The 24,544-nt window shown below is 44.6% G+C and overlaps 1 protein-coding gene across 1 annotated transcript in view; it reads right to left on the bottom strand.

Moving 5' to 3' along the window:
* The window catches only part of HTRA1 (HtrA serine peptidase 1), a 35,302-nt gene that overhangs the window by 7,238 nt on the left and 3,520 nt on the right, over nt 1–24,544 (bottom strand). The window contains exons 2-5 of the mRNA XM_058028656.1: nt 10,986–11,085; nt 10,432–10,636; nt 802–996; nt 86–118 (exon numbers count right to left, since the gene is read on the bottom strand). Coding sequence (XP_057884639.1) covers nt 86–118; nt 802–996; nt 10,432–10,636; nt 10,986–11,085 — 533 coding nt within the window. The remainder of the gene's footprint in view (nt 1–85; nt 119–801; nt 997–10,431; nt 10,637–10,985; nt 11,086–24,544) is intronic.

The following is a 24,544-nucleotide window of genomic DNA, read 5'->3' as shown; positions in this document are numbered from 1 at the left end:
TTTGGGTGGGGTATATTGTTTGGTTTTATTTTTTAAATTAAACAGAAATAAGCTTGACACTAAGCAAACTTAGAGAAACTCTTACCAGATTTACTAGGGGTCCTCCAGAATTCCCATACTGAAAATAAACATAAGTTAAGAACACATTTTAGTATTTAGCTCCTAATTTGTTGCAAGCAAAATACAAAATAAATTTTTGCAATATTTCTGTAGTACTGCTTCCATTGTCTATTAAATTCATGCAATAGAAGAGTTTTAAATAAACCATAAACCACAGTTTAACATCACTCTTTTAGCTGAGCTTTGCAAATACTTTTGTTTTCCTTCTCCTGCCAGAGTAAGTTAAGAAATCCAAGGTTTTCCTTTTGTTGTTTTAGTGCCACACTAGAAACTGAGAGGATTTTAGGACAGCTCTGGGAGCTGTTAGTGAAGATTTCTTACAAGGCCAAGATCTGAAGTACAAAAACTATTGTTTTGCCTTAATGCAGAAACAAACTTGAACCCTTAAACGAAGCTTGGCTTCTTCTTCAGAAAACAAGATGGATTTCCAAAAGATAGTTATTTGCCAGAGAACATTGCCTCCTCCCTTGCAATCTGCAAGGATTTTGAAGTGAAGGCAGATACTGTGCCTGGTGTGGCTCCTTGGGGGGATTTCTCCGTAACACCAAGCGCTGCTGTGGTGCAGATGTCCAGGTTTACAGGGAGAGAAGAAACGCTCCCTGCTCCTCAGAAGGGCATCCCAGGAGGGATTTCTGCTGGGGAAAGGCCAGGGCTGAGGGCAGCAGCCTGGAGGGGACGTACATTGATGATGGCATCTGTCTGGATGTAGTCCATGTCGGAGTTGCGCAGCCCCAGCTCCTTGCCGCCGCGCTGCGTGGTGCTGACGATGCCCGTGGTCACCGTGTTCTGCAGGGAAAAGGGGCTGCCAATGGCCACCACAAACTCCCCTGGCCTCAGGTCTGCAGACTGGCCCAGCAGAAGGACTGGCAATTTACCCTGAAAAATAAAAAAGAAGGAAAAAAAAGAAAATTCGAATGTTAAGGCATTGCTCCGCTGGCAGAACAAACGTTACGGAAGGGTGAATGCATTCACAGGGTAGAGGAAAAGAGGGAGAGAGGCTTTCATCCCTCAGGGATTTTGTTCTGTTTTCTTTGAGTATTTTGTGTGTGGGTTGGTACAGAAACATCCAGTGTGGGCTCTTTACACTGCAGAACTTTTTCCACAACAGGTACCCATTAAATGAAGAACAATTCAAAGACCAAAGGAATATTTATGCTCTGCTGTACAAAGCAAACATGTGATGATACTAGAAAGGAGCCACATCCAACACTTCTTGAAATAATTAGCAAACAGCTGCTGAAATAGAAATGATATTGTTTGAGAGTGAACACTAAAGAATCATGAAAGCAACAGCCCAAGAGTCTTAAACATGCATGTGTACAGTTAAAAGCATTTTATGTTCTGACAAGACACCAGCTAATGATTCATCTAAATTTCTTTTAATAAAGTATCTCTTCTAAATAATTATATTCCCTCCTACATACAGTGATGTCCTCCTCTGAAGATGTTAGGATTGAAGGACCTGATGTGATTTTTCTGTTATGACAGTGGAGGATACCATTATACTTTCCTTTCAAGATCTTATCACTAAACACAATAAATATTACATAGTTGAAGACATTCCCACTAAAACGTTATTAAAATCCAGCAAACACTGCATTGTACAGCAATTAAAAATAAAAAAGGGGAGGGGAGGTTGGATCCACACACTTGTTAATGAATCAAGGGTGTTCTGAAACAGATCATAGTTCAAATAAATACTTTTTTATTCATCACTTGCCTGTACAATACACATTGAGTGCCATTTCTCCCTTTCTTCACACTTTTAAAAGCCTATCTCTACACTTACAGTGAGGTGACATGTTTTTAAATATTTTTATCTGTTGTCTAAATTATCCTGGTCCTCTCCAGGTAATTTAACCATATATTTAACCCATGGTCTTTAACCATGTCACTAGACTATTTCTATTAGCAGCAATGAACACGTATAAGTGCTGGTTTAGACTTAAGGATTTGAAGGATTAGGTTACTGAACCCAAAAATCAAAACAGAATTCTGGAGGCATTTATCTTTTGCTTGGCAAAGCTAACTTGAACCTAGCTTTCCTCTAAGCTTGACCTACTTCAAGTTTTGGCAAAAAGGGAAAATATTGAATGTTTAATTTGGAAACTCATTGCTGGCTCAGGTTTTGTTACCAGCAGTTTGAAAGCCTGACTCAATAATTCATTCATAGGGACAAAAATTCAGTGTTATAAACTAACCCAAATTCCCATCACTTTGTGTTTTTCACCTACAGTTTATTTCAAATATCCTAAGAGACAGACAATGCCTCCAAATTAGAAAACAAAAAATAATGGCATCGGTTATCACTATATGCTGCTGCAAATACAGGAGTCATGGTTTTAATGTTTAACAAGACTGGTCTTGTGTATCCTTTATCCAGCTTTGTTACAATCCCACCAGGAAAGTTTTACCCAGATGAGCAGATTGTTTCAATAAAATTCATTGCCAGCTCCCAGACAGGGTAAGATGCTTTATGCAAATTTATCTTTCGGTCTCCAGACAGCAAGAAAATAATTAAACCAACAGAGTGAGCTGGGAGAGCAACAGAATAGGCAGCAGAGAAAGCAGAAAGCATTTCCATGTCTGTTTGCATTCAGAGGAAAGTTATCACAACCAGCAATGCCCTACTAATAAATAATAATAATGATAAAACACAGCCCTTATCAGTGCCACAGCCACAGATAAACCCAGCTGTGGCTTAGCTCTGGGAAGGATCCAGCAGCTCTGCCCTGTTTCCCCATCACTACTGCAGAGGCAGCAGCATCCCAGGGCAGCCCCTGATCCCAGGCACAGCTCCAGGATGATTCCAGGGCAGGGGAATCAGGCAGTTGTGCTCAGCTCACACAAACAGCCCCATCTGGGTCATGTTTGGACACAGGGAGCACCCTGGCCCTTCCTCCTCCCACCAGATGCTATTGAGCTTACGCAGCATGTGTTTGCAAGATGTCATTGGTCAAAGCCAGCATCTTCTTTTGGCACTGCTCTTCCTTCTTAAAAAAAACCAACAAGCCTCCCCCCCCCCCAAAAAAAAACCAAAAACACCCAAAAAACCAAACAAAAAAAAACCACACAAAAGACAAAAAGTGGCTTTTGTTTGTGTCTCAGTGCACTGAACACAGATACTTCGCAGAAAAAGGGGACATTTATCAGCAAATGAAACAGAGACAAGCAAAAGAAAACAGAATAGTTTTTCTGTTTCATTACCAGGAAAAAAAAAATTAAAGGCTGGTCGTGTACAAAGTTAAAATATTTATACAAAGTTCCTGAGTTGTAACAACAGTCACAAAGCCAAAATTGCATCTGGCAGCAGAGAGAAAGTACAGGAACGGCCTGTGACTAATACAATTGTGATTGTGCTGAGTTTTCAGGGCTGTGCCTATACTAGCCAGGCTTCAGTTCAAGCTCTGATGCTGTATGGATTGGCTGCAGGTCACCCCTGTGATTCAACATGCCTTCTGGAAAGTCTGGCTAACCTTTCCCTTGCTAGAAACAAAAATCCGTTGCAAAAACTCCTGGTCCTGCAGACATTATGAAACACAGCTCTGGAAAACGTGTCCTGTATTCCCTGTGATTTCCTGGTGTAGGGCAGGACTGGCACACCAAAGGCACTGCATGTAAATGTATTGATGCCCCTACAAAACAATGCCATGAAGAATTGGTTATGGTAAATATATGTGCTGTCATGGCTTTAAATTTGAGGAATTCTCTCTAAAATAGCTTAAAACATTGCCACACTCATGATTAAATTTTGAGTTATAAAAAAACAAAAACAAACTCAAGTATTTATTTACATTCTTCACGTGGTTTTGAAATGAAACCAGTATAAAACCTATGAAAATCCCATGATGGGGTGGGACAAACATCCTTTAGCAGCCCAGGAGGAGCCCTGGCAGTGCCAGGCAGGCAGTGCTGTACCAGGATCGTGTCAGAACATCCCCTCTGTGCCCTCACACCCTGCCCCTGGCAGGCTCATCCCAGGGAAGTTCAGGAATCCTGGTGAAATGAGTGTGAGTTCAGGGCTCTTAATAACTATACTTAATAAATGTGCATTCTTCAATCTTTACATAATGTCTGATGGCCCTCAGGATGACATAAGCACCGCTCCAACTCGTGATTCTCCTGCTTTGACTGCAGATTTGCCAGTGCAGTTAATTAAAAGTGCCAGGCAAAGGACCATGCCTTGCAGCACAGGCAGCAGGGAGCCAGGAACACCCAAACCCTGCTCTCCCAGTGACTCACTGCATGGCTTTGGGCAACATATAATACCTTTTCTACCCCTGTCTTTTCTAACTCTTGCTTTGATGAAGCCTTGGGGCTCTGCTGGATCCCTGTTTACTCAATAAAACAAATCTGCAGGCAGGCATTCTGCAAGCACACAGAAATAGGACCAAACATGCAAACCCCTAAGTGGCACATGACTCACTGTTTACACCCAGGCAGAGAAGGAGCCATTAATTAGGGTTAATATTTTAAGACATTCGCATCCCAAAGGGCCTCAGACGTTTTTATATATGGATTTGACTCCAACCCTGGATAAACACAACTCCCACGACATGGAGAGCTGCACACCACCACAAGAAATGGCTCCAGCCAACAATAGGACACAGCTATTGTGGCATGAGAGGAGAGGTAGAGATCAGCATCATCAGCCAGAGGGACTCGGAGAAACATGGAATCGTTTAGGTTGGAAAATGTCACAGACATCTTTTATGGAAAATCCTTAGGATTTCTCCTCCTGAGAAGCTGAGAGGCCTCAGGAACAAAATGTAGACATTGGTTATCTGCTTCTGTGGAATGCAACAGGTACATCTGTGATTGGTCTCATGTGGTTGTTTCTAATTAATGGCCAATCACAATCAGCTGTTATCATTCATATCAATCACAAACCTTTGTTATCATTCTTTCTTTGTCTATTCTTAGCCAGCCTTCTGATGAAATCCTTTCTTCTATTCTTTTAGTATAGTTTTAATATAATATATATCATAAAATAATAAATCAAGCCTTCTGAAACATGGGAGTCAGATCCTCATCTCTTCCCTCATCCTAAGACCCGTGTGAACACCGTCACAGGAAAGGCCTCTGAGATTATGGAGCCCAACCCCTAACCCAGCACTGCCAAGGCCACCACTAACCCAGTGTCCCCAGGTGCTGCATCCACATGGCTTTTAGATCCCTCCAGGAATGGGGATTCCAACACTACCCTTCTATGAGGAAATGTATCCCAAAATCCACCCTGGGCCTGCCCTGGCCCAGCCTGAGGCCGTTCCCTCGGCTGTCCCTGTTCCCTGGCAGGAGCTGTGCAGAGCCACAAGGGCCCCTTGATCCCCCTTTTCTCCAGACTGAGCCCCTGCCCAGCTCCTCAGGGATTCTCCAGCCCCTTCCCAGCTCCCTCAGCCCCTCCTGGGGCTCCAGAACTCTGTTCCCTTCCCTGGACACCCTCCGGCCCCTCCATGTCCTCCTTGCAGTGAAGGGCCCAAAACCACCCCAAGATTCAAGGTACAGCCCCAGCAGGGCCAGCACAGACGTTCCCCTGGTGTCCTTTAACAGCACAACTTGAGTCAGATAAAATAAGTGAAATCTGGACAAAACAGCTCCAAAACTAAGAGAGGAGGAGGCAGAAAACCACCACCAGGCACTGCCACGGAGAAATGGAAACCAGGAGACAGCCAGCCATAAGCAGGAGGTGTTTTGGTTTGAGCTTTTTCATCCATGAAATAAGTGAATGTGTCTCCATGCTGGCACAGAAAGCAAGTAAATCCCTCCTCTGTTCTGTAATCCCCTTCATTTGTGGATGGAAAGTCAAGAATTTGCAGGAAGCACTTTGCAGTTCAATAAAGGGATGAAGAGGAGACAAAAGCTCTGAGTTCAATTTGTGTTAACCAGCGACAGATCTCCTTCATGCTTCTTATTTTTAGGTGGGAAAGGCACAGATGAACACTAATTCAGCAGTGAGTGTAACTCTGGCAAAACATGTAACTGTCCTGGGAATTGCATTTCTGTTCTGACTAATTCAGCTTTCAGAATACGTTATGGCAAAACAAAACCACCAGTCATGAGCACATAAAAATATAGAATATCATCTACAATCTAGAAACTGCTTGACAGAGAGTCAAAGAAAACAAAAAACCCAGGCTGAACACATTACAAGCCTTCAAAAGTATTTCATCTATAGTTAGAAAAGCAAAACTGAGTCTCCTTATCTAAATATGGAGCATGGGAAGCTTGTAGGAAAAAAAAGAAGAAAAGGATGAAGTCTTGTTTTGATATGTCACCAGCTTTTCAATTGCCTGGCAAGAGATTGCTGTTCTCCCTTAAAAATAAAATACAAATGAAATTACAATTAAATAAAATAAAAATAGCAATTAAAAATATGCTGGTGCTGGCAGACCCACCCTGGAGATGTGAATATTTTGCTGCATGGGAAGTTGGACCAGCACATTGTCCCCACAGTGAGGGCTACTAGAAGCTGAAGATGGCAGGAAACCACTGCTGCCTAAACTGATGAATAAACTGGAGTTAAGATCCAAGCTTTTTACAAGATGTTTCATTCTTATGGGTCCTGAACACTTCTGGAAGCAATATGTGGGCTTCCTCAGCCTCTCAAGAGGAAGCGGCATATTACCCAGCCACAGATTTCAAAGTGAAATAGCATTTCAGAAAAGCCACTTACATCTGGCGTCCAAGTAGTTTGTTTCTTCAAAATGTGGGCTGTTAAAATATTGATGCACAAACAGGGAAGTTTGCTTTCCTGCCTCCTCCAGTTTGTACACACAGGGGAAAATCAAATCCCCTCTGACCACAAAGATACAGACATTCATTGCCTCAGGAAACCACCAGGGCAACGAGGGCAGGAGGTCTTGTTGATTTAAAAGTGTCAAACAGAGTGTTTATTAGTAAGATGCAGGAGAAACCTTAAGCTGAAGGTTTCAGCTGAAGGGCTGAAATGTCACCACAAATTAGAGATGGGTCACAGCCCCACAGCTGCTGCACCATGCAAATGCCAAATCCTGTCTGGGGTGAAGAACCAGGAGCTGGCCACACTGAGAAGTAAAAATCTTCAGGGCCTGCCTTGTGTTCCCTGTGTGATTTCAGGGTCAGTATCTCATGGCTGGGTTTTGAGCATGTAGAAAGAAGAAACATCTCAAAATAAAGCCATTCACCCTGCTCCCCCCTTCATTTTTGTGGACAGAGCTCTATTTCTAGGGCTGAAAAGGGTCTCCAGAAAAAGCCACCTCCACCTTCCACTACTTTGGGCTTCCAGTTTCCATTTGGGTTGGGTTCTTTTATAATTCTGCCTCCCATTAACCCTGATACTGACCATTAAACCACCCTGAAATTTCCTCCCATCCTGCTGGTGTTTATTTGCCAGCAGCTGTATCACACATTCTGATTTAACAAGGTAGTTATTTGCCTCGAGATGGATCCCACAATGCAGCTCTGCCAGCAAAAAAAGCATCTGCTCCCTTTGGGGTGTTGTGCAACAGTTCTGATGGGTTTCACACTTGCTGCAGTATCACACGTGCCACGCAAAACACATTATTTATTTCACCAGTCCCTGCCTATGCTGCCAAAATCCAGCTTTTTCTAAGGAAATCTTATGAATTTAGCATGTTCATATCCAAATTGTCTGCAACTGCACTGCTCCTTTCTAGTGATGTGCTCTCCTCGTTGCATTTGGAAGGATATTTAGATTGGATTCATGGCTACCACATTGATTCCAATCTTACTTCCTGCTTTCAACACTCCAGCAAACTGCTCTGTGTCACCACAGACACGAGAAACACTGGTGCTCTCTTTTATAGACTGTAAAAACAAGCACATTTTAGGACTGGAACAACTGCTCCAAGGTTTCTGTTCCTCATTGACTGCAAGATGTTTTTCCACGGAGAAGAATTTAATCAGGGAAACGGTTCATCCTCAGTGCTGCCCAGATTTTACCACCCTTTTCATTTCCTACTGCACTCAGCCAAGCCAAATTAGTTCTGGTAATGTCTCTGACCAGATGTTCACACCTTAGAGGGAAACAGCATCCAGGCTGCTGCAAAATCTGAGCAGCTGTAGGAATACCAGCTGAGAGCCTGATCCCAGCTCTGTTCCTAATCACAGAGCATTCTTCACCCTTCAGATCCTGCCTTAACATGCCACACATAAAAAAGAAGAAAAAACCCTTCTGGATCTTTGATGTCACCTTCAAATATTTTATTCCAATTTAAGAACTTCGCCTCTTACTTCAGAAAAATTCTTAAGGATGGTTTCCATGCCATTTCCAGATTTTTAAGGGGTCATTTGTACCACCCTACTGACTTCTTTAGCCAGCAAATACATTTCAAATTCAACAAATTATTACCCTTGGGATTTTAAAAAGTCTTTCATGCATCTGAATGACTGCAAGGCATTCCAGCACAAAAATGAAAGCTCAAACACTGAACTTGAAAGGGTGTTTAAAAATGCCCCATAAAAGTTCAATCTGAGAATAGATTTCTCAGCTGACCACGTTTCCATTTTAACTTTTATTTTTTTTGTGAACACATAAAACATTGGTTTTAATTCTCAAATGCAAAGCAACACCTGTCCTGTGAACAGAGGTGCCTCAGTCCTCACCTTGGACTGGGATTGCCCAGTGCCATGTTACCAGAGCTGGCTGGAAATCTGGGTCTCCCATCCCTTTAAATTTCCTCCCCAATAATTTTGATAATTCTCAAAATCATCCTGAGCTGCAATGGGGGAGGCCAGGAGGAGAGCACCACCCACGGTACTGCCTTGTACAGCTGATAAGGTGCTTCCAAGGGCAGCTCAGACCAACTCCAGCCCTGTTGAGCTGAACCTTCCACACACTCACAAACCTGTGAGCTTTCCACCACAAGCCCATCTGGATGAATTATCTTTTCCCCAAGCTGCTTCTAGGTTCTCCCTTCTCACAAGCAGCTTCCCAGGACAACTAGGAGCCATTTCCTCAAGGCATCAACATTCAAGCACATGCCTGCTCTTTTCCTGAGTCCTCAAACTGCCCATCACACCAGTTCAGTGTCTCCTCTCTGTCCCCTCTCTCCTCTGGAGTTCAGGTTCCTGCTGCTCCAAGTCCTCTCCTTCTCACCACGTCTGCTCTCCCCTCCACCTTGTACTTCCAATTTTCAAGCATTTTTCTGGTTGCCCTTCGCTCCCTGCCCCATCCTGCTCACCCCAATGCTGCCAGTGCTCGTGCTGGGGGATCTTTCCCTTTGTTTCTTACTGCTTTTTCTTATTTTAAGATAAAAAATGAGAAAACAAGCGACGTCATGAAAACAGAGAAAAAAAGCAACACGGCAGAAATATTATTGGTTCTGTTTGGTTTTTCTGCCTGGTTGCTGTTCAGAAGCTTTTAAAAAAGAAGGAGATTTGAAGTTGTAAAGGTGGCAAGGGAGCAGCAGGAGCACTCCATCCCTGGGGTCATCCAAGAGCTCTGCGTTAGGCGCTGGCTTAGTCATGAACTCTGGCACAAACACTTCTGACCTCGCTGGGGAATAGCCCTGAACTAAAACAACGCTGCAAGATCTACACATTTCTGAGTCATGTGTTTCCAATGAAGCATTCCTGCCCCTTAAACTTGGAGGTCATCAACTGACAGAGCAAACGAGGGGAGCCAACGTGAGCAGCACCCCAAAGAGCCACGTCCAGCTGCTGGCAGCTCCATTACACAGCATTTCCACACAATATCCTTCTTGCTACGTGTGCAGAACCTCCTGACAGCTTTTCTGCTGTGGCAGGAGGCACAGCAATGCTGACAGAGGAGCATTTGATATGGAGGGGGATCATAGATGGGAAGCTGCTCAGAAAACCTCTTGCAGTGTAAGAACATCTTTCCAAGCTGGCTTTAATTTCCATGCTCAAGATGCTCCCCAAGGTATTTTCCACTTTAGAATCTGCATCAGCAAGGGAAAAATGTGTCCTCTAAAAGCCATTTGTGACTTCAATATAGGCACTCAAGACAGAGTAGCACAAGCAAAACACCTCCATTTCTCCTCTGAGACAGAGCTATATAAGATAAAAGGTGTGTGCAAACTAGCCAGCAAACTGGGGTGTTGTTTTTTTATTGCGAGGATGCATAAAAAGTGCTATGTAATACTTTCACTACACTGAGAGGTGACAAAATTACCACTGCCACCCACAAACTTGGCTTTTAAAAAGGTGTATCCACCTAGTTCATACATTCTCAACAACCCAGCCCAGTAAACAACTTGTTTTTCCTTCCGACCTGAAAATCAGCAACACTTTTTGGAAAGGAGGGCGTTAAATTAGAGGAACAAAATGTGTCTTGCTTCAACGACTCACCTGAGAATCTATTTTAATTAGTGCAATGTCTGATTTTTCATCAACATCTTTAATTTTGGCTTCGTAAGTCTCCCCGTTCTTGAGCTCCACCTTCACCCTGTTCTTGTTGGTGACCACGTGGGCGTTGGTGACAATCAGCCCATCCTCAGACACAATGAACCCCGAGCCACTGGCTACAGGAACCTCCCTCTTGGAAAATGGAAGTCTAAAAGACAAGGGAAATAAAACATTTATTGCTGCAAAAAAAGATGAAAGGTCACAAATAATTCCAAATAACACACAGCCAAAAGGAGTTTGGTGAGTTCCTAATGTTTTAAGATATCTGCTGTTGCTCTCATTAAGAAGATAAAGCACATCCATTACTTTAGCTAATTATTTTTCCATGACTCTTAAATTATCTTTAATTCTTAAGCATGACAAATATTTATTATCGCAAAACCTCTTTGCTATTTCATGCCATCCATCAACATTTCTGTCCCACTGGCAGCTGTTTTCAAGAATTAAATAAAAAAGAAAAAAAAAGAAATAAAACCAAGACTGGGCATCTTGTTTACTTGCGAAATAATTCAATGTGAACCACAGCAGGGGCGATCTTCTCCACCACATCTGCAATAAAGTTGTATTTGTGCCTCAGGCTGTTGGGATGTTCTTGGCCTGAAATAGAAACACAGGACGTGTCATGAGTTCCTCAAGTGACTGCAGGAGGGCCATTGCAAAACACCTGAATTAAAAAAAGCTCTGAGTGGGTATCTTTCCCTTCCTTAAAAGCTGTCTGCAGCATGACCCTCGGCCCTAGATTCCCTCCCTGCTTCTCTGCACAGAGGTGGAGAGCTTTGTCCTTCGGGGAAATGAGCCATGAACCTCCTGGTGTGGGGTGCACCCCACTGGGCCATGGGCCTCATCCCTCTGTGGGGCACAGGAGGAGCACAGGGCTCATTCCCTGTCTGTGAAAGGGATTTTTGTACTCAAGACGCCTCCCTTGCTGCCCTCTTTTTCTGGATGGTCTACTTAGCCTGGATGGTCTTCCCAGATTAAACAAGCCAGCTCTGTTCCTCTGCCAAAATACGCCTTCCTGGAGGGTTCTGCAGTCTCAGGCTGCTGCTTTTGTAAAATGCCGAGGACACAGAGGTCCTGACCCCGGTGTGAGCCCTCAGCAGCTGCTGAGAAAGTTTAACTTGGGTACAGGATTGGGCTTCCTTTCCCACCCGTGTCCCCACACGGCCTGACCCAGCAGCCCCTGCCTGGCACCTACGTGCGGAAGAACCTTCCACACACTCACAAAACCCCACTCGGGGCATCCTACCCACCCTGAGCTCCACCAGCTCCACGGATCCCACTCTGAGCTCCATCAGCTCCATGGATCCCACCCTGAGTGAGCTCCACCAGCTCCATGGATCCCACTCTGAGTGAGCTCCATCAGCTCCATGGATCCCACCCTGAGTGAGCTCCATGGATCCCACCCTGAGCTCCACCAGCTCCACGGATCCCACTCTGAGCTCCATCAGCTCCACGGATCCCACCCTGAGTGAGCTCCACCAGCTCCATGGATCCCACCCTGAGCTCCACCAGCTCCACGGATCCCACCCTGAGTGAGCTCCACCAGCTCCACGGATCCCACTCTGAGCTCCATCAGCTCCATGGATCCCACCCTGAGTGAGCTCCACCAGCTCCACGGATCCCACTCTGAGCTCCATCAGCTCCATGGATCCCACCCTTAGTGAGCTCCATGGATCACACCCTGAGCTCCACCAGCTCCATGGATCCCACCCTGAGTGAGCTCCACCAGCTCCATGGATCCCACCCTGAGCTCCATCAGCTACACGGATCCCACCCTGAGCTCCACCAGCTCCATGGATCTCACCCTGAGTGAGCTCCATGGATCCCACTCTGAGCTCCATCAGCTCCATGGATCCCACCCTGAGTGAGCTCCATGGATCCCACCCTGAGCTCCATCAGCTCCATGGATCCCACCCTGAGCTCCATCAGCTCCATGGATCCCACCCTGCTCTGGAGCCACCCCCAGGGCTGTGAAATAGATAGGACAACACAATGGTTCCACAAAGCTCTGCATTCCTGGGCAGTGCTGCAACAAAAGCTCGTGGTCACTGGGCATTCAGCAGGGGCCAGTGGGGTTTTCAAATGCCTCTGGATACCCAGCTCACATTGCGGCAAACAGAAAACCTGTCTGCACCAAGAGAAGTTTAAAAATCTCTGGGGAAAACTCACAGTTCTGACACAGCTCCTCCTTCTCAAGCGGTTCAGGGGCAAAACATTGCTTTTTAAACTTGGGAGCAGCTATGCAAATTGGGAACACCCCAAAGAGTTATTTTGTGTTCCTTCAGAGGCGAGAAACACCCTTTGTTTTCATTTCAGCTTTATCTGGTGCATCCATCTCCTGTTATACATGCACAAGCCAAGCCTGTTACAGGCTTTCAGAGGAGTATTAATGGGCTGTGCTGCTCCCATCCATCTTTGCCATTTGGCTCCTAAATCCATGCAGAGATTAAAGCAATAAGCAGCTTGTGGATGCTGTAAGTGCCTTTGACTGTGTAAGAGGACAATTTATTTGCAGAATCATAGAAGGACTATCCCATAAACCTATCCCAATACCAAAAAACCCCGAATGCCCTTTGCTGTTGGAAACACCAGAGAGGAAAGCCATGCAAATTTTCAAGAACACACTGGAGGCAATAATGATTTGGGAACAAAGTGCCCCTGCTTTTAACACTAACCAGACACTGGTTTGGTTCAGGGGTGAGCATGTTCCAGGTGAGTTCCCAATGCCTACAGCACACACTGTCCCTCAGGAGAGGGGTGCATGCTCCTCTCAAACACCATCTGTCACTCAGGGACAGGTTTTTTCCTTATTTATACCCTGTGAAACATCTCAAGGGCTTTTAAATGCAGCCAGTCACAAGCAGCAGCCACATAACCCACTGTGCTCTTTCAGAAATGTTTATCTGCCTTATGAAGCAGCAACATCGATCAGGAAACTTTTGTCCTCACCTCACTGTTTTCCTCAAGAGAATTCAGTGCTGTCTGATTTACACATGAGCTGCTGCCCTTGGGCTTTTGTCCCAGAGGACATTTCTCTGACTGAGAAATATCAATTTACCAAACGATTTATATTCCCCACTTGAAATATTCAATATCAAACAAGTCATGCCCTTGCTGTAAAGCTGACGATTATCACAGGGGCAGTTCTGGGAAGCTGCTACAATAAGAAATGCAGCCTGGAATTATCTACTTGCATTAAATAGGTGCTTGGACAGATTATCAGGTGAGATTAAACGTGGTGCTGGGCTAAAACTCCACAGGGCACTGCTGCAGCCATGGATCTGCTTTTTGATCACTGCTTACAAAATGATTTCATCTCAGCTGCAATGCTGTAGACATCCAAAGGTCACATCCTGCCCTTGGGAAAGAAAAAGCTCCACGGATGAGGGAGCTACACAGGCAAAACAAAGCTTTTTTTTTTCCATGCCTTCAATCTTTTTTACTTTTAGCCATTGAAGAAGAAAAAGGATGCCCAGGCTGTACATGGTGAGACTGCTAATACCTCATCTCAGAGCTGCCTTCCCTTGGAACTGGGGCCTACAAAAGCCAGGATTTCAGAGGCAACAGTATTTTGTCCATGATCCACCCCCTCATGCAAAACTAAACTGCAGAGTGAAAAAAAAAAAAAGTTCAGAATTTGCTACTTTTGAAAAAGTTAGATAATAAATACTAATTCATGGCATACTGACCCAAAAAGCTCCCAGCAGCTGGCCACGCCTGCCTGTTGCTTATGCATTAGGAATTCCTGCATTGTGTAACACGGTTTTGCAACTGCTCTTGAACCACTGCCCATTTAAATGGAAAACATACCTTTTTAAAGCAAAAAAACAACAGTCAGAGCTCTGATCTTGATGGATTCATGGATGAATGTTAACAAAAAAATTCCTGTAAACTGGTCTTTACCATCAACATAAAATCTGAATGCTGCAGTAAAAGTATTGATACATTGAAAATTCTTTTATCACTGAGATAAAGAATAATGGAGGGCAAAAAAAAAGCTGATTTCTCTTTGGGATTACTGAGCTGCACATGGGGAGCTGAGAGCTGCGCTGATCTTTCCTACAAGAAACCACCTTTGTGTGTGCAATTTACCTAACATTTGAACCTAGGCAAAAAGGACCACGTGGAAGCTTAAATGGCCATAAAAACACCAACACTACAAATTTAATATGGGCAGATGCTCCTTTCTCAACCACCACAGGGCAGTTTCCAGCAGTGAAACTGAGAACATCACCAGGTATACTTCCCTCTTCTCTCTTACACATCTATTTTCCAGCTGCACCAAGAGCTCAGGGCCTTTTGGTAACAAATATGTTTTTGGTTTTGGTTTGGGGGGATTTTTTTTGTGGGGGTGGTGTTGTTTTGGTTTGCTTCTAAATCATTGAGAACTGGGCTTGAATAAAGCTCAAGTTCCTAAATACCTTCAGGCTCTGATGTTCAAATCTTCCCAGACTGCTCCTCTGTCTATTTATATGCTGTGATTATTGCGTTTTGTAATGTTTTTATTGAACTATTGCACAATGCCCTAAAATGCCCACAAGCACGGCTAAGAAACCTTTATTAATTACATTATAAAGATGATTGTTGTGAATTCAGTTAATGACAAAAAAAAAAAAAAAACCAAGCCAAAATATAAATAGGTTATAGCATGAAAAATTCCCAAGGCAACTAAATTCTTCAAGGACTTCAAAGGTGTGCTGGCTGCCAGCCCTGAAATGAGAAGGCAAATCTCTGCCAACTGGCATTAACAGGGCTAATAATCAGTAAACAGACTGCTAGGAGAGCAAGACAGAGTACCAAGCCATGAAAAAAAGCACACCCAGCTGTAAACAACTGAAGTAATTTGGTTTCATGAAGAGGAGCCAAAAAGCAAATTAAGATCTGGGTTCTGGTTAGGTCATTACTCAAAGTGGCATCGATGCAATGATGCTCACAGCTCACACATGCTGCTTTTGGTGGTTATTTTGAGCTGAACTGAGGAGAGGCTTTGGAGATGGAAATCTCACCACAGTAACCTCTCCCCTTCTGCTGGGAGAGCTGTCTGCTGCTCTGGAAGGGCTGATCTTGGCATAGAGAAGAGAGCAGGTCTTCAAACAAAGCTTTGGGCACATCTCAGTCAGGCATGGGGCTTTTCCCCACTCAGTTCTCATTCATTTTCCCTTTTTAAAAAAGGGGGTTCAGCTCTCCCCACTGACTGAGGTGAGGAACAAATTAATTACCCCATTTAACAGGATTTTTTGTCTTAGACATGGTGAAAGGGAAAAAAAAAGGCACATCCCAGAAATTCTGTCCCACCCTCGCCGAAGGGCTGCAGTTCCTGGGATAACTAAAGATATCAAACTGCCCAGGCTGCTGAAAATAGGTGAGCTGATTTCCTCCTGCACTCACCACTTGTTCAGACACACACACAGGGGTTTGAAAGCATGGCTTGGGATTCTCTGCAGAACGAAACCAAAAGAGCTGCAAGAGCTGCAGCACTCACGAAAGCTCCGGGCTGCCAGAACCGGTGACTACTGACACAAACCACAAACCAAGTTTTGCTTGGAGAACTTCCACCCTTCCCAAATAAAACTCCGGCCACTGGTGTTTGTACAAACTTCCATTCATGCCACAAAAACCTCCAAACCTCCGACAATGGAGACAAAAAACTCCAGCAAAGGTGCTCAGCTCGCCGAAAACAGGGGGATCAGCAAGCCCTGCTGGAGAGAGACAAGGGAAAAAATGTGGGAACCTGCTGCCACACTTTCTTTTTTTTTAAATTACAGAAAGCTGCAAGCCTAAATATTCCACTTCCTATTCAAGGATAAGTTGTGTAATTCCCCCAAAAAAGGGTATTACGCAATGACAACACTAAGAAAATAAGGAACAACACTCGACGTGTCACAGGCAATTTGCTCAAGAGCAGCTCTTAGGTCATTGGAGAGAATTTTGAGGTCTAAACCACAGCACCTTGTTAACACAGATGCTATTGCATCAGTTATTTTTCCCCTGTATAATCCATGCAGAAACTCAAGACACCTCACAGATTTCTGGGAGGAAAGTCTGCATTACCGTGATGTCCCTAAAAGCAAAAATACTTTCATAGCCTTAAATAATGGTAGAATAAAGTGCTTGAAACCTCTCCAAACAGTAAACTGCCCAAATCTGGTCTTCATTTAAAATATTTCCTGCAGCAAGAACCACTGCAAGATTAAAGTGAGGGCTTTAAGTGAAATTGCTATTTGGCAGGAATGCACACGTGCAAAGGGAAACTAAAGTCCATTTTCATCACCATAATATTTAGATGATCAATTCCTTCTTGGCAGTGTTCAGCAAGGACTTTGTATTTTCCTTGCTAATCCAAAAGCAGAAACTCATTCATTTTAATCACTGATTTTAAACAAACCCAAAAGAACTGCCAAGCTAAACAAAACAGGGAATCTACACAAAGTTCATAGAACAGAGCAGCTCCCAAATTAATGGTAACACAGGACAGATTTCAGAGCAATGTGGGGTCACTCATAGAACAAAAGAAGGCTTGAGTAACAAAATAAAGGTGAAAATTTTCATTTTTTAATTGATATTCTACTCATTCACTACTGGCCATAAATTAATGCTTGCCCTGAGAAGAGCTTGGAAGGGAAACGTATTGAAGGAATAGCAAAGTTGTAGGAATAATTTGTAGGAATAAGTAAAAGCAGATGTTGGCAACACAAGAATGTTACCAATATCTGATGTCCCATCCCTGAACGTGTCCAAGAACAGGTTGAACAGGGCTTGGAGCATCCTGGGATAGTGGGAGGTGTCCCTGCCTATGGGGGGAATGGAATGAGATCAACTTTAAGGTCCCTTCCAAGCCAGACCACTCTGTGATAGTAAGAATTATCAAGTCACATGGAGAGAATGACAAAAAGAGTTCTTGTGTATTCATAAAGTAACAACAAAAAATATTTGAAGGTAACGAAATTGCAAAGCAGAGCCTTCAGAGAAGTTTGGTCCAACCTCTTTAGTCCAGCTTATTTCTTCATGGGAATCTGACCTCTTTGGCATCCAGTACCAATCCTGCTGTTCAGGATGATCTGGCCACTGAAAATGGTCAATGGGCAAATTTCTTATGTAATATGCCCACAGCTTTCCTCTAGGAAGTTCCTACATAATTTCAGATTTACACTTTCATTTTTAGCCAAACAGGGACTTTTCCTACCACCTATCTACAAGGCAGAGTAAGTGGGAAGTTAATCAGACACAGAACATCTTTGTTACAGCTCAGCTGCTGAATTACCATGGATCACAGGACTGGAAGGCTCTGCAGAGAAGGAATGCCCTGGATGGGTGCATCCTGCTCCAAGCTGTGTTACTCAGTCTCCATGCAACTTGTAAAAAGCAATTTATGCTTTAGTGCCTTAGATTTAGCTCTAAAATGGGCATAACCCTATTTTATCTGATTGGAACAATCTCAGCCCTTAGCAACCCTTGCAGAACCTCACAGGGAGAAAATATGTATATAAAAACTCTCAGGAATGCCAGAAATTCCTTTATAAACCAAGTGCACTGGCTTGAGTGCAAAACAGACTCAGAATTATAGCAGCAAGGAACAAAAACCACCAGACTTTTGAGCTGATGAGGCTCAAAGGCAACTGGGTGTCAGTCAGGAATCCAGGGAGGAGAGACAGCTCCATCTAAAACAACAGGAAACTGCAATTCCTTCTGTAAACAGCAGCGGTGAGGTGGGAGGAAACCCAGCCTGGGCATAAACAGGGAAGGGAAGGGAAAACAAAAAAGGAAAGGAAAAGGAAAAAGGGGAAATGAAAAATAAAAGGGGGAAAGGGAAAAAAAGGTGGGGAAAAGAAAAAGAAAAAGGGAAGGGGAGGAAAGGAAAGGGGAGGAAAGGAAAGGAAAGGGAAGGGAAGGGAAGGGAAGGGAAGGGAAGGGAAGGGAAGGGAAGGGAAGGGAAGGCAAGGCAAGGCAAGGCAAGGCAAGGCAAGGCAAGGCAAGGCAAGGCAAGGCAAGGCAAGGCAAGGCAAGGCAAGGCAAGGCAAGGCAAGGCAAGGCAAGGCAAGGCAAGGCAAGGCAAGGCAAGGCAAGGCAAGGCAAGGCAAGGCAAGGCAAGGCAAGGCAAGGCAAGGCAAGGCAAGGCAAGGCAAGGCAAGGCAAGGCAAGGCAAGGCAAGGCAAGGCAAGGCAAGGCAAGGCAAGGCAAGGCAAGGCAAGGCAAGGCAAGGCAAGGCAAGGCAAGGCAAGGCAAGGCAAGGCAAGGCAAGGCAAGGCAAGGCAAGGCAAGGCAAGGCAAGGCAAGGCAAGGCAAGGCAAGGCAAGGCAAGGCAAGGCAAGGCAAGGCAAGGCAAGGCAAGGCAAGGCAAGGCAAGGCAAGGCAAGGCAAGGCAAGGCAAGGCAAGGCAAGGCAAGGCAAGGCAAGGCAAGGCAAGGCAAGGCAAGGCAAGGCAAGGCAAGGCAAGGCAAGGCAAGGCAAGGCAAGGCAAGGCAAGGCAAGGCAAGGCAAGGCAAGGCAAGGCAAGGCAAGGCAAGGCAAGGCAAGGCAAGGCAAGGCAAGGCAAGGCAAGGCAAGGCAAGGCAAGGCAAGGCAAGGCAAGGCAAGGCAAGGCAAGGCAAGGCAAGGCAAGGCAAGGCAAGGCAAGGCAAGGCAAGGCAAGGCAAGGCAAGGCAAGGCAAGGCAAGGCAAGGCAAGGCAAGGCAAGGCAAGGCAAGGCAAGGCAAGGCAAGGCAAGGCAAGGCAAGGCAAGGCAAGGCAAGGCAAGGCAAGGCAAGGCAAGGCAAGGCAAGGCAAGGCAAGGCAAGGCAAGGCAAGGCAAGGCAAGGCAAGGCAAGGCAAGGCAAGGCAAGGCAAGGCAAGGCAAGGCAAGGCAAGGCAAGGCAAGGCAAGGCAAGGCAAGGCAAGGAAAGGAAAGGAAAGGAAAGGAAAGGAAAGGAAAGGAAAGGAAAGGAAAGGAAAGGAAAGGAAAGGAAAGGAAAGGAAAGGAAAGGAAAGGAAAGGAAAGGAAAGGAAAGGAAAGGAAAGGAAAGGAAGCCCTAGTTGCAGGAGCTGCCGTTCCTGCAGCAGCATTGCCATATTCACACAATGCTGAGCGGGGCTCAACCAGGATGACCGATTAATTAATTAATTAATGCCAATTAATTGGGAGCCAGAAGCCCTCTGACAATGGCACAGAGCTCTGGTGGCCATGCCAGCAGTACCCTGCACAGGCAGCAGGAGCAGCATGAGCAGGGAGATGCTCAGACACACGGGATGAAGGTGAAGAACAATTCAGGGCAAGGGCAAAGAGTGCTGAGCTGGAAAATGTCATTAAAAAAATGTAATTCCAGCAGCCCTGTCTGAGCTGGAGGCACTAAGAAATGTAAGTCAGGTAGTTATGGAAAGGAGTCTGCCTCATTTCCTGCAGACAGAGGAACAGAGTATTTCAGCCAACAGGTTAAAGCAGACAATTCTCTTCTCTGCAGAAGGCTGAAAATACAACAGATGAGTCAGGAATAATTTCTCCTCTCCTTTTTTTTCAGCCCTGCTCAGTTTGTGTCCCTTCCAAGTTGGGTCATCACCCTGTTTTACCTCCCAGCTCCAACTGGCTACAGGCAGAGAACCAGCAAAATAACCTCAAAACTCCCATTAAGCACCAACAACGTGGTAATTCCTATATCCCACATGTAACCAGCAGCTGCCTGATCGTGAGAGCTCCTCCTGAAATTATAAACCCATTAAGATCTCATTTTAAGTATGTGAGAAACTTTCACACTGCATCTTCAGAAGAAATCCCTGCTTAAGAGATTCTTAGCTTCAACTTCCAGGAACCCTGGTATGAAGACACCAGGGAATAAAAACAAGTTCTTGTTTTCATGCTTCTTGAACTTCTCTCTGGCCTAAAAACAACCCTCTTAAGGGGAAAGCCTATAAAAAGCTTCCTAAGATGCTGCTTTTCTGCAGCTGGAGGAGGCATTGATTTCACCACTTTGCTGTGGCAGGACTTAGGAGAGACATGGAGTTGATACAAATGAGGGTCAAATCTATAGGAAAAAAATAGATAGAAACCCCTCAGAACAGTAATAAAAACAGACAGCACTCCTACTCTGGGATGTTGTAATTGTACAGTACTTGATCACAGCATAATTGCATTGCAAAAGCCTCAATACCCTGAAAAATCTGTCAGCCTTTGGCAGTGTTTTGTACATCTGTGTCAAGAATCACTCCAAGACCACCCGGATTTGCTGTAATGTGGGCATGAGAAATCAGTGAGTGGCTGGGAAGCGAAGCTGGAGTGATGAGGATGTTCCTTCTGCATCCCTACCTGGGATGGGGAGCTGCAGTGAGGGGGTGGCACTGCCACGGTGGGGCTGCCACTGTCACACAGCCCTGCTGCTCCTGCTGCTCCCCACGGAAGCTTTAAGGGACAGCAGGGCTCCATTGCACTCTCAAATACGCATTTCTCAAAGATATTTACAGTCCTAATTATTATATTCCCTGCTCCTCTATCAACATCAGCTATTAAATATTGATATTCTTATCCCCACACCTAAAGGTTCAAAGGACAGCAGGGCTCAATTTCACTCTCAAATATTCCTTTTTTAAGGATATTTAGAGTCCTGATTATTATATTCACTGCTCCCCTATCAACAGCAGCTATTTAAATATTGCTATTCTTATCCCCACACCTGTCCTGCTTTATTTTATGGACCATGTGAGTATCTTCCATATTTATCATATCTCTATATAATTATATTTATATATTTTTATATTATTTATATATTCATATATTTACATACAAATATAATATTTATATATTATTTATAAATAATGAATAAAATATTGGTAAAATTATAGTTCATAAATAAAAATTTCATATTTTCATATTTACAAGTGCCTTCTGCTTGCCCACTTTCAGTGTCTGAATACAAAAGGAAACAAGGGTTAGCCAAGTTTACCTTCACAGATTGAGGTCTACACAGAGATAGAGAAAGGGCAGACACTCCAAACAGCGCCTGTGCTGTCCTGGAAAAAGGAGTGAATCATCCCTGCCCCACCACAAATGTTGAAGCATGAGATTCCTGGGGGTTGTGTTTATTTTGGGGGGTTGTGTTTATTTGGTGGAGGGCAGAGACTTGTTTGGGTTCCTCTTCCTTCCTGGCGCTTGGTGCACCCACTCCTTCCCTCCTCCAGGAGAACCTTCTGCAGAGCAGATCGACAGATCATCGATGCTGTTGGCAGGGCAAAGCCAAAGCTGCGGCCCGAGAGTTTGAGAAATAGAGCAATGGAAAAGAAAAGTAATGGAAAATGGAGCAGCAACGCTGGCAAGGTGCAGAAAACTGAACAGGGACTCGTGAAAGCTCAGTTTGCTCTCAGCTCTGCTGCTGGCTGACCTTGAGCAAAGCTCTTTACCTTTCCCTGCCCCAGATTCACTGTCTGTGAAATGGGGCAATGACAGTGGCCTCTGGAAAAATATTGAGAGCTCTCCTAAAGCTACCCTCTGCTACAGAAAATATTTCAAATTTTAGACCAGTAACTTCTGTGCATGGCTGCCAGATTTACTAAGCATTATTTTATCCATCAGTTGTCTGGCAACAAAAATCCCAGTGCTACCAGAAGCATCTCAAACACCATAGCTCAGCCTCACTGGGGTTTCCAACAGCAATTCTGCAAAAGGGGATGTAGGAATCATTCACTGCACATCCCTCTCCATGTCTCACCAAAAAAAGGCTTTGCAACAGCGAGGAGATGGAAAGACTGAGAAACCTTGATGGGGAAAAAGTGACAGAGACAATAATGAGGTTTGGTTGACCAACACCACACAGAGTTTTAGTGGCACTGCCCTCATTGACAGGGCCAGTACCAGCCTGCAGGAAAGGCAGAGGAAAATGCATCTGCTCACACATGGAACATGTATTTGCTTTGTTTTCCCAATTTTTTCCTCCAGAAACAGAAACTTGTAACAAATTGCACAGGCCAGCTGACCTCCAGCCTTGTGCTTCCCCTATCAGTGCACCAGGGCATCTGATATTCTGATATTAACCCAGAAATTCAAGAGCTGCTCTGCCTGTCTGCATAATTCACCTCCAGTTGCTAAAATGTGGTAGCAATGACCTTCTCAGTTCATTAAACTTTAAAATAACTACTCACCTGTGTCCTGTCTCACAAGCTTAAGCTATTAAACTCCCCTGTTACCTACAGATATAAGGTCAACATCCATTAGTAAAAGATCAATTATTTAAAATATTATTTTATCAATTATATCCCTTTGATATAAGGGAGTGGAGGCTTATTTTTTAGTTATATTCTTCTCTTTGAAGCAGGTTAAATAATTTGGGAATTACAATGACATGCACACAGAAGGCGGAATAAAGTTTTTTATTCTACCTCCTGAACACAGGCTCCAAAATAATGTCAGGTATTCACTTGGGCCCAGTTACAAGGGCAGTGGGACCCAGTGCCAAGTCCAGCCAGGGATCCTGAGGCCCCAGCAGCTCCTGGGAGTGAGGAATGGCTGCATTTACAGCACAAGTTCCACAGAGCCCCAGCTTCTATTTCTGACGTTGCTTCCTTTCACTCCAAGCACACGTAAACTCACATTTGAAAAATATTTTCCAGCTTCTCCTATTTCTTGGACGGCAGAGCTGCTCAGGATCTGCTGCCTCCCTCACATCCTAACACCACTCCTGCTGCTTACTCATGGCCTCAAGCATTCCTGCCCAGTCCACAGGTACCTTTAAATATCAAAGCCCAGAAGATGAAAGGATTGAATCTTTCCTTGTTCCCAATCTGTGTTTACTGACTTGACTGTTTGAAGTCTGGAGACTGCCAAATTACTGCCTGCTCCCCAGGAAGGAAATCTGGATGTGGAGAGCAGAAAAGGTGAGCTGCTTCTTACAAACCACTTCTTACAGTTGCCTCCTCTCCCAGCTGAATACTTGGCTTTGGAAAAGCTTTTTAATCCCACACTTGGGAATTGGTGCTCTTCTGGAAAGATGTTGCTATTTATTTCCATTGCCTTCAGCTGCCTCTTCATTCCCTCCCTCCCTGCCTTCTCCTGCTGCTGCAAAATAGACTGAGGAGAAGTTGGAAAAGAATGATGTTCAGACCACCCAAACAGCAGCCGAGGGAGGAGATGACATTTAGCAGCACTGGAATGGCCATTTGTGCGCTCAGACCCCAAAATCCTGCTCCTCCTGGGTCATTCTTAATAGACTTGGCACGTGCCAAGTAACCTGCCAAAGTCTCCCAACACTTCTTCAGCACACAAATAACAATAATAAAACCACCACCGTGTGCCTGTTATTATCTTCAGGGAAGCAGCTGAGAGCCTTGTTCATAACAACAGTATCAGCTTCCCTCTTGATAAATATCTGGCAGGGCTCCCAACTGTCGCAGACACATTTTCTGAAAAATCCTTTCCTTAAGATTTTTTCTCCTGAGAAGCTGAGAGGCCTCAGGAACAAAATGCAAACAATGGTTATCTGCTGCTGTGGAATGCAACAGGTGCATCTGGGATTGGTCTCATGTGGTTGTTTCTCATTAATGGCCAATCACAGTCAGCTGGCTCAGACTCTCTGTCTGAGCCACAAGCCTTTGTTATCATTCTTTCTTTTTCTGTTCTTAACCAACCTTCTGATGAAATCCTTTCTTCTATTCTTTTAGTGTAGTTCTAATATAATATATATCACAAAATAATAAATCAGCCTTCTGAAACGTGGAGTCAGATCCTCATCACTTCCCTCAACCTCAGACCCCTGTGAACACTGTCACACCCAACATTCACAGGTTTCCCAGCTGAGTTTCTCTCCCTGCCCTGGTCCATCCCTTCCTGCCAGACCTGCAGCACTGTCAGGCACAGGGATGCAGGCAGGTCCCTCTCCTGCCCATCCCCTGCACCCTCAGCTCACTCTTCGACTGCTCTAGAAGGACTCAGTTAATGACAAATGAGTTATTGACCACAGAGGTCCCTTTCTCCTGCCAGATAATGACACTGAGACACTTGGATGCCTGGTGCATTTCAAAACACAAAGTCAGGCACTTTTGCAAGAAACTGAGTGACTTTTTTTTTGCTTCCCCCTTGCTGTCTGTAGAATGTGAAATCAGG

This window comes from Melospiza georgiana, chromosome 8 (genome assembly GCF_028018845.1).
Source record: "Melospiza georgiana isolate bMelGeo1 chromosome 8, bMelGeo1.pri, whole genome shotgun sequence".
Taxonomy (NCBI): Eukaryota; Metazoa; Chordata; class Aves; order Passeriformes; family Passerellidae; genus Melospiza; species Melospiza georgiana.
The sequence above is the reverse complement of the archived record's forward strand: the minus strand, read 5'-3'. Positions and strand labels throughout refer to the sequence as shown.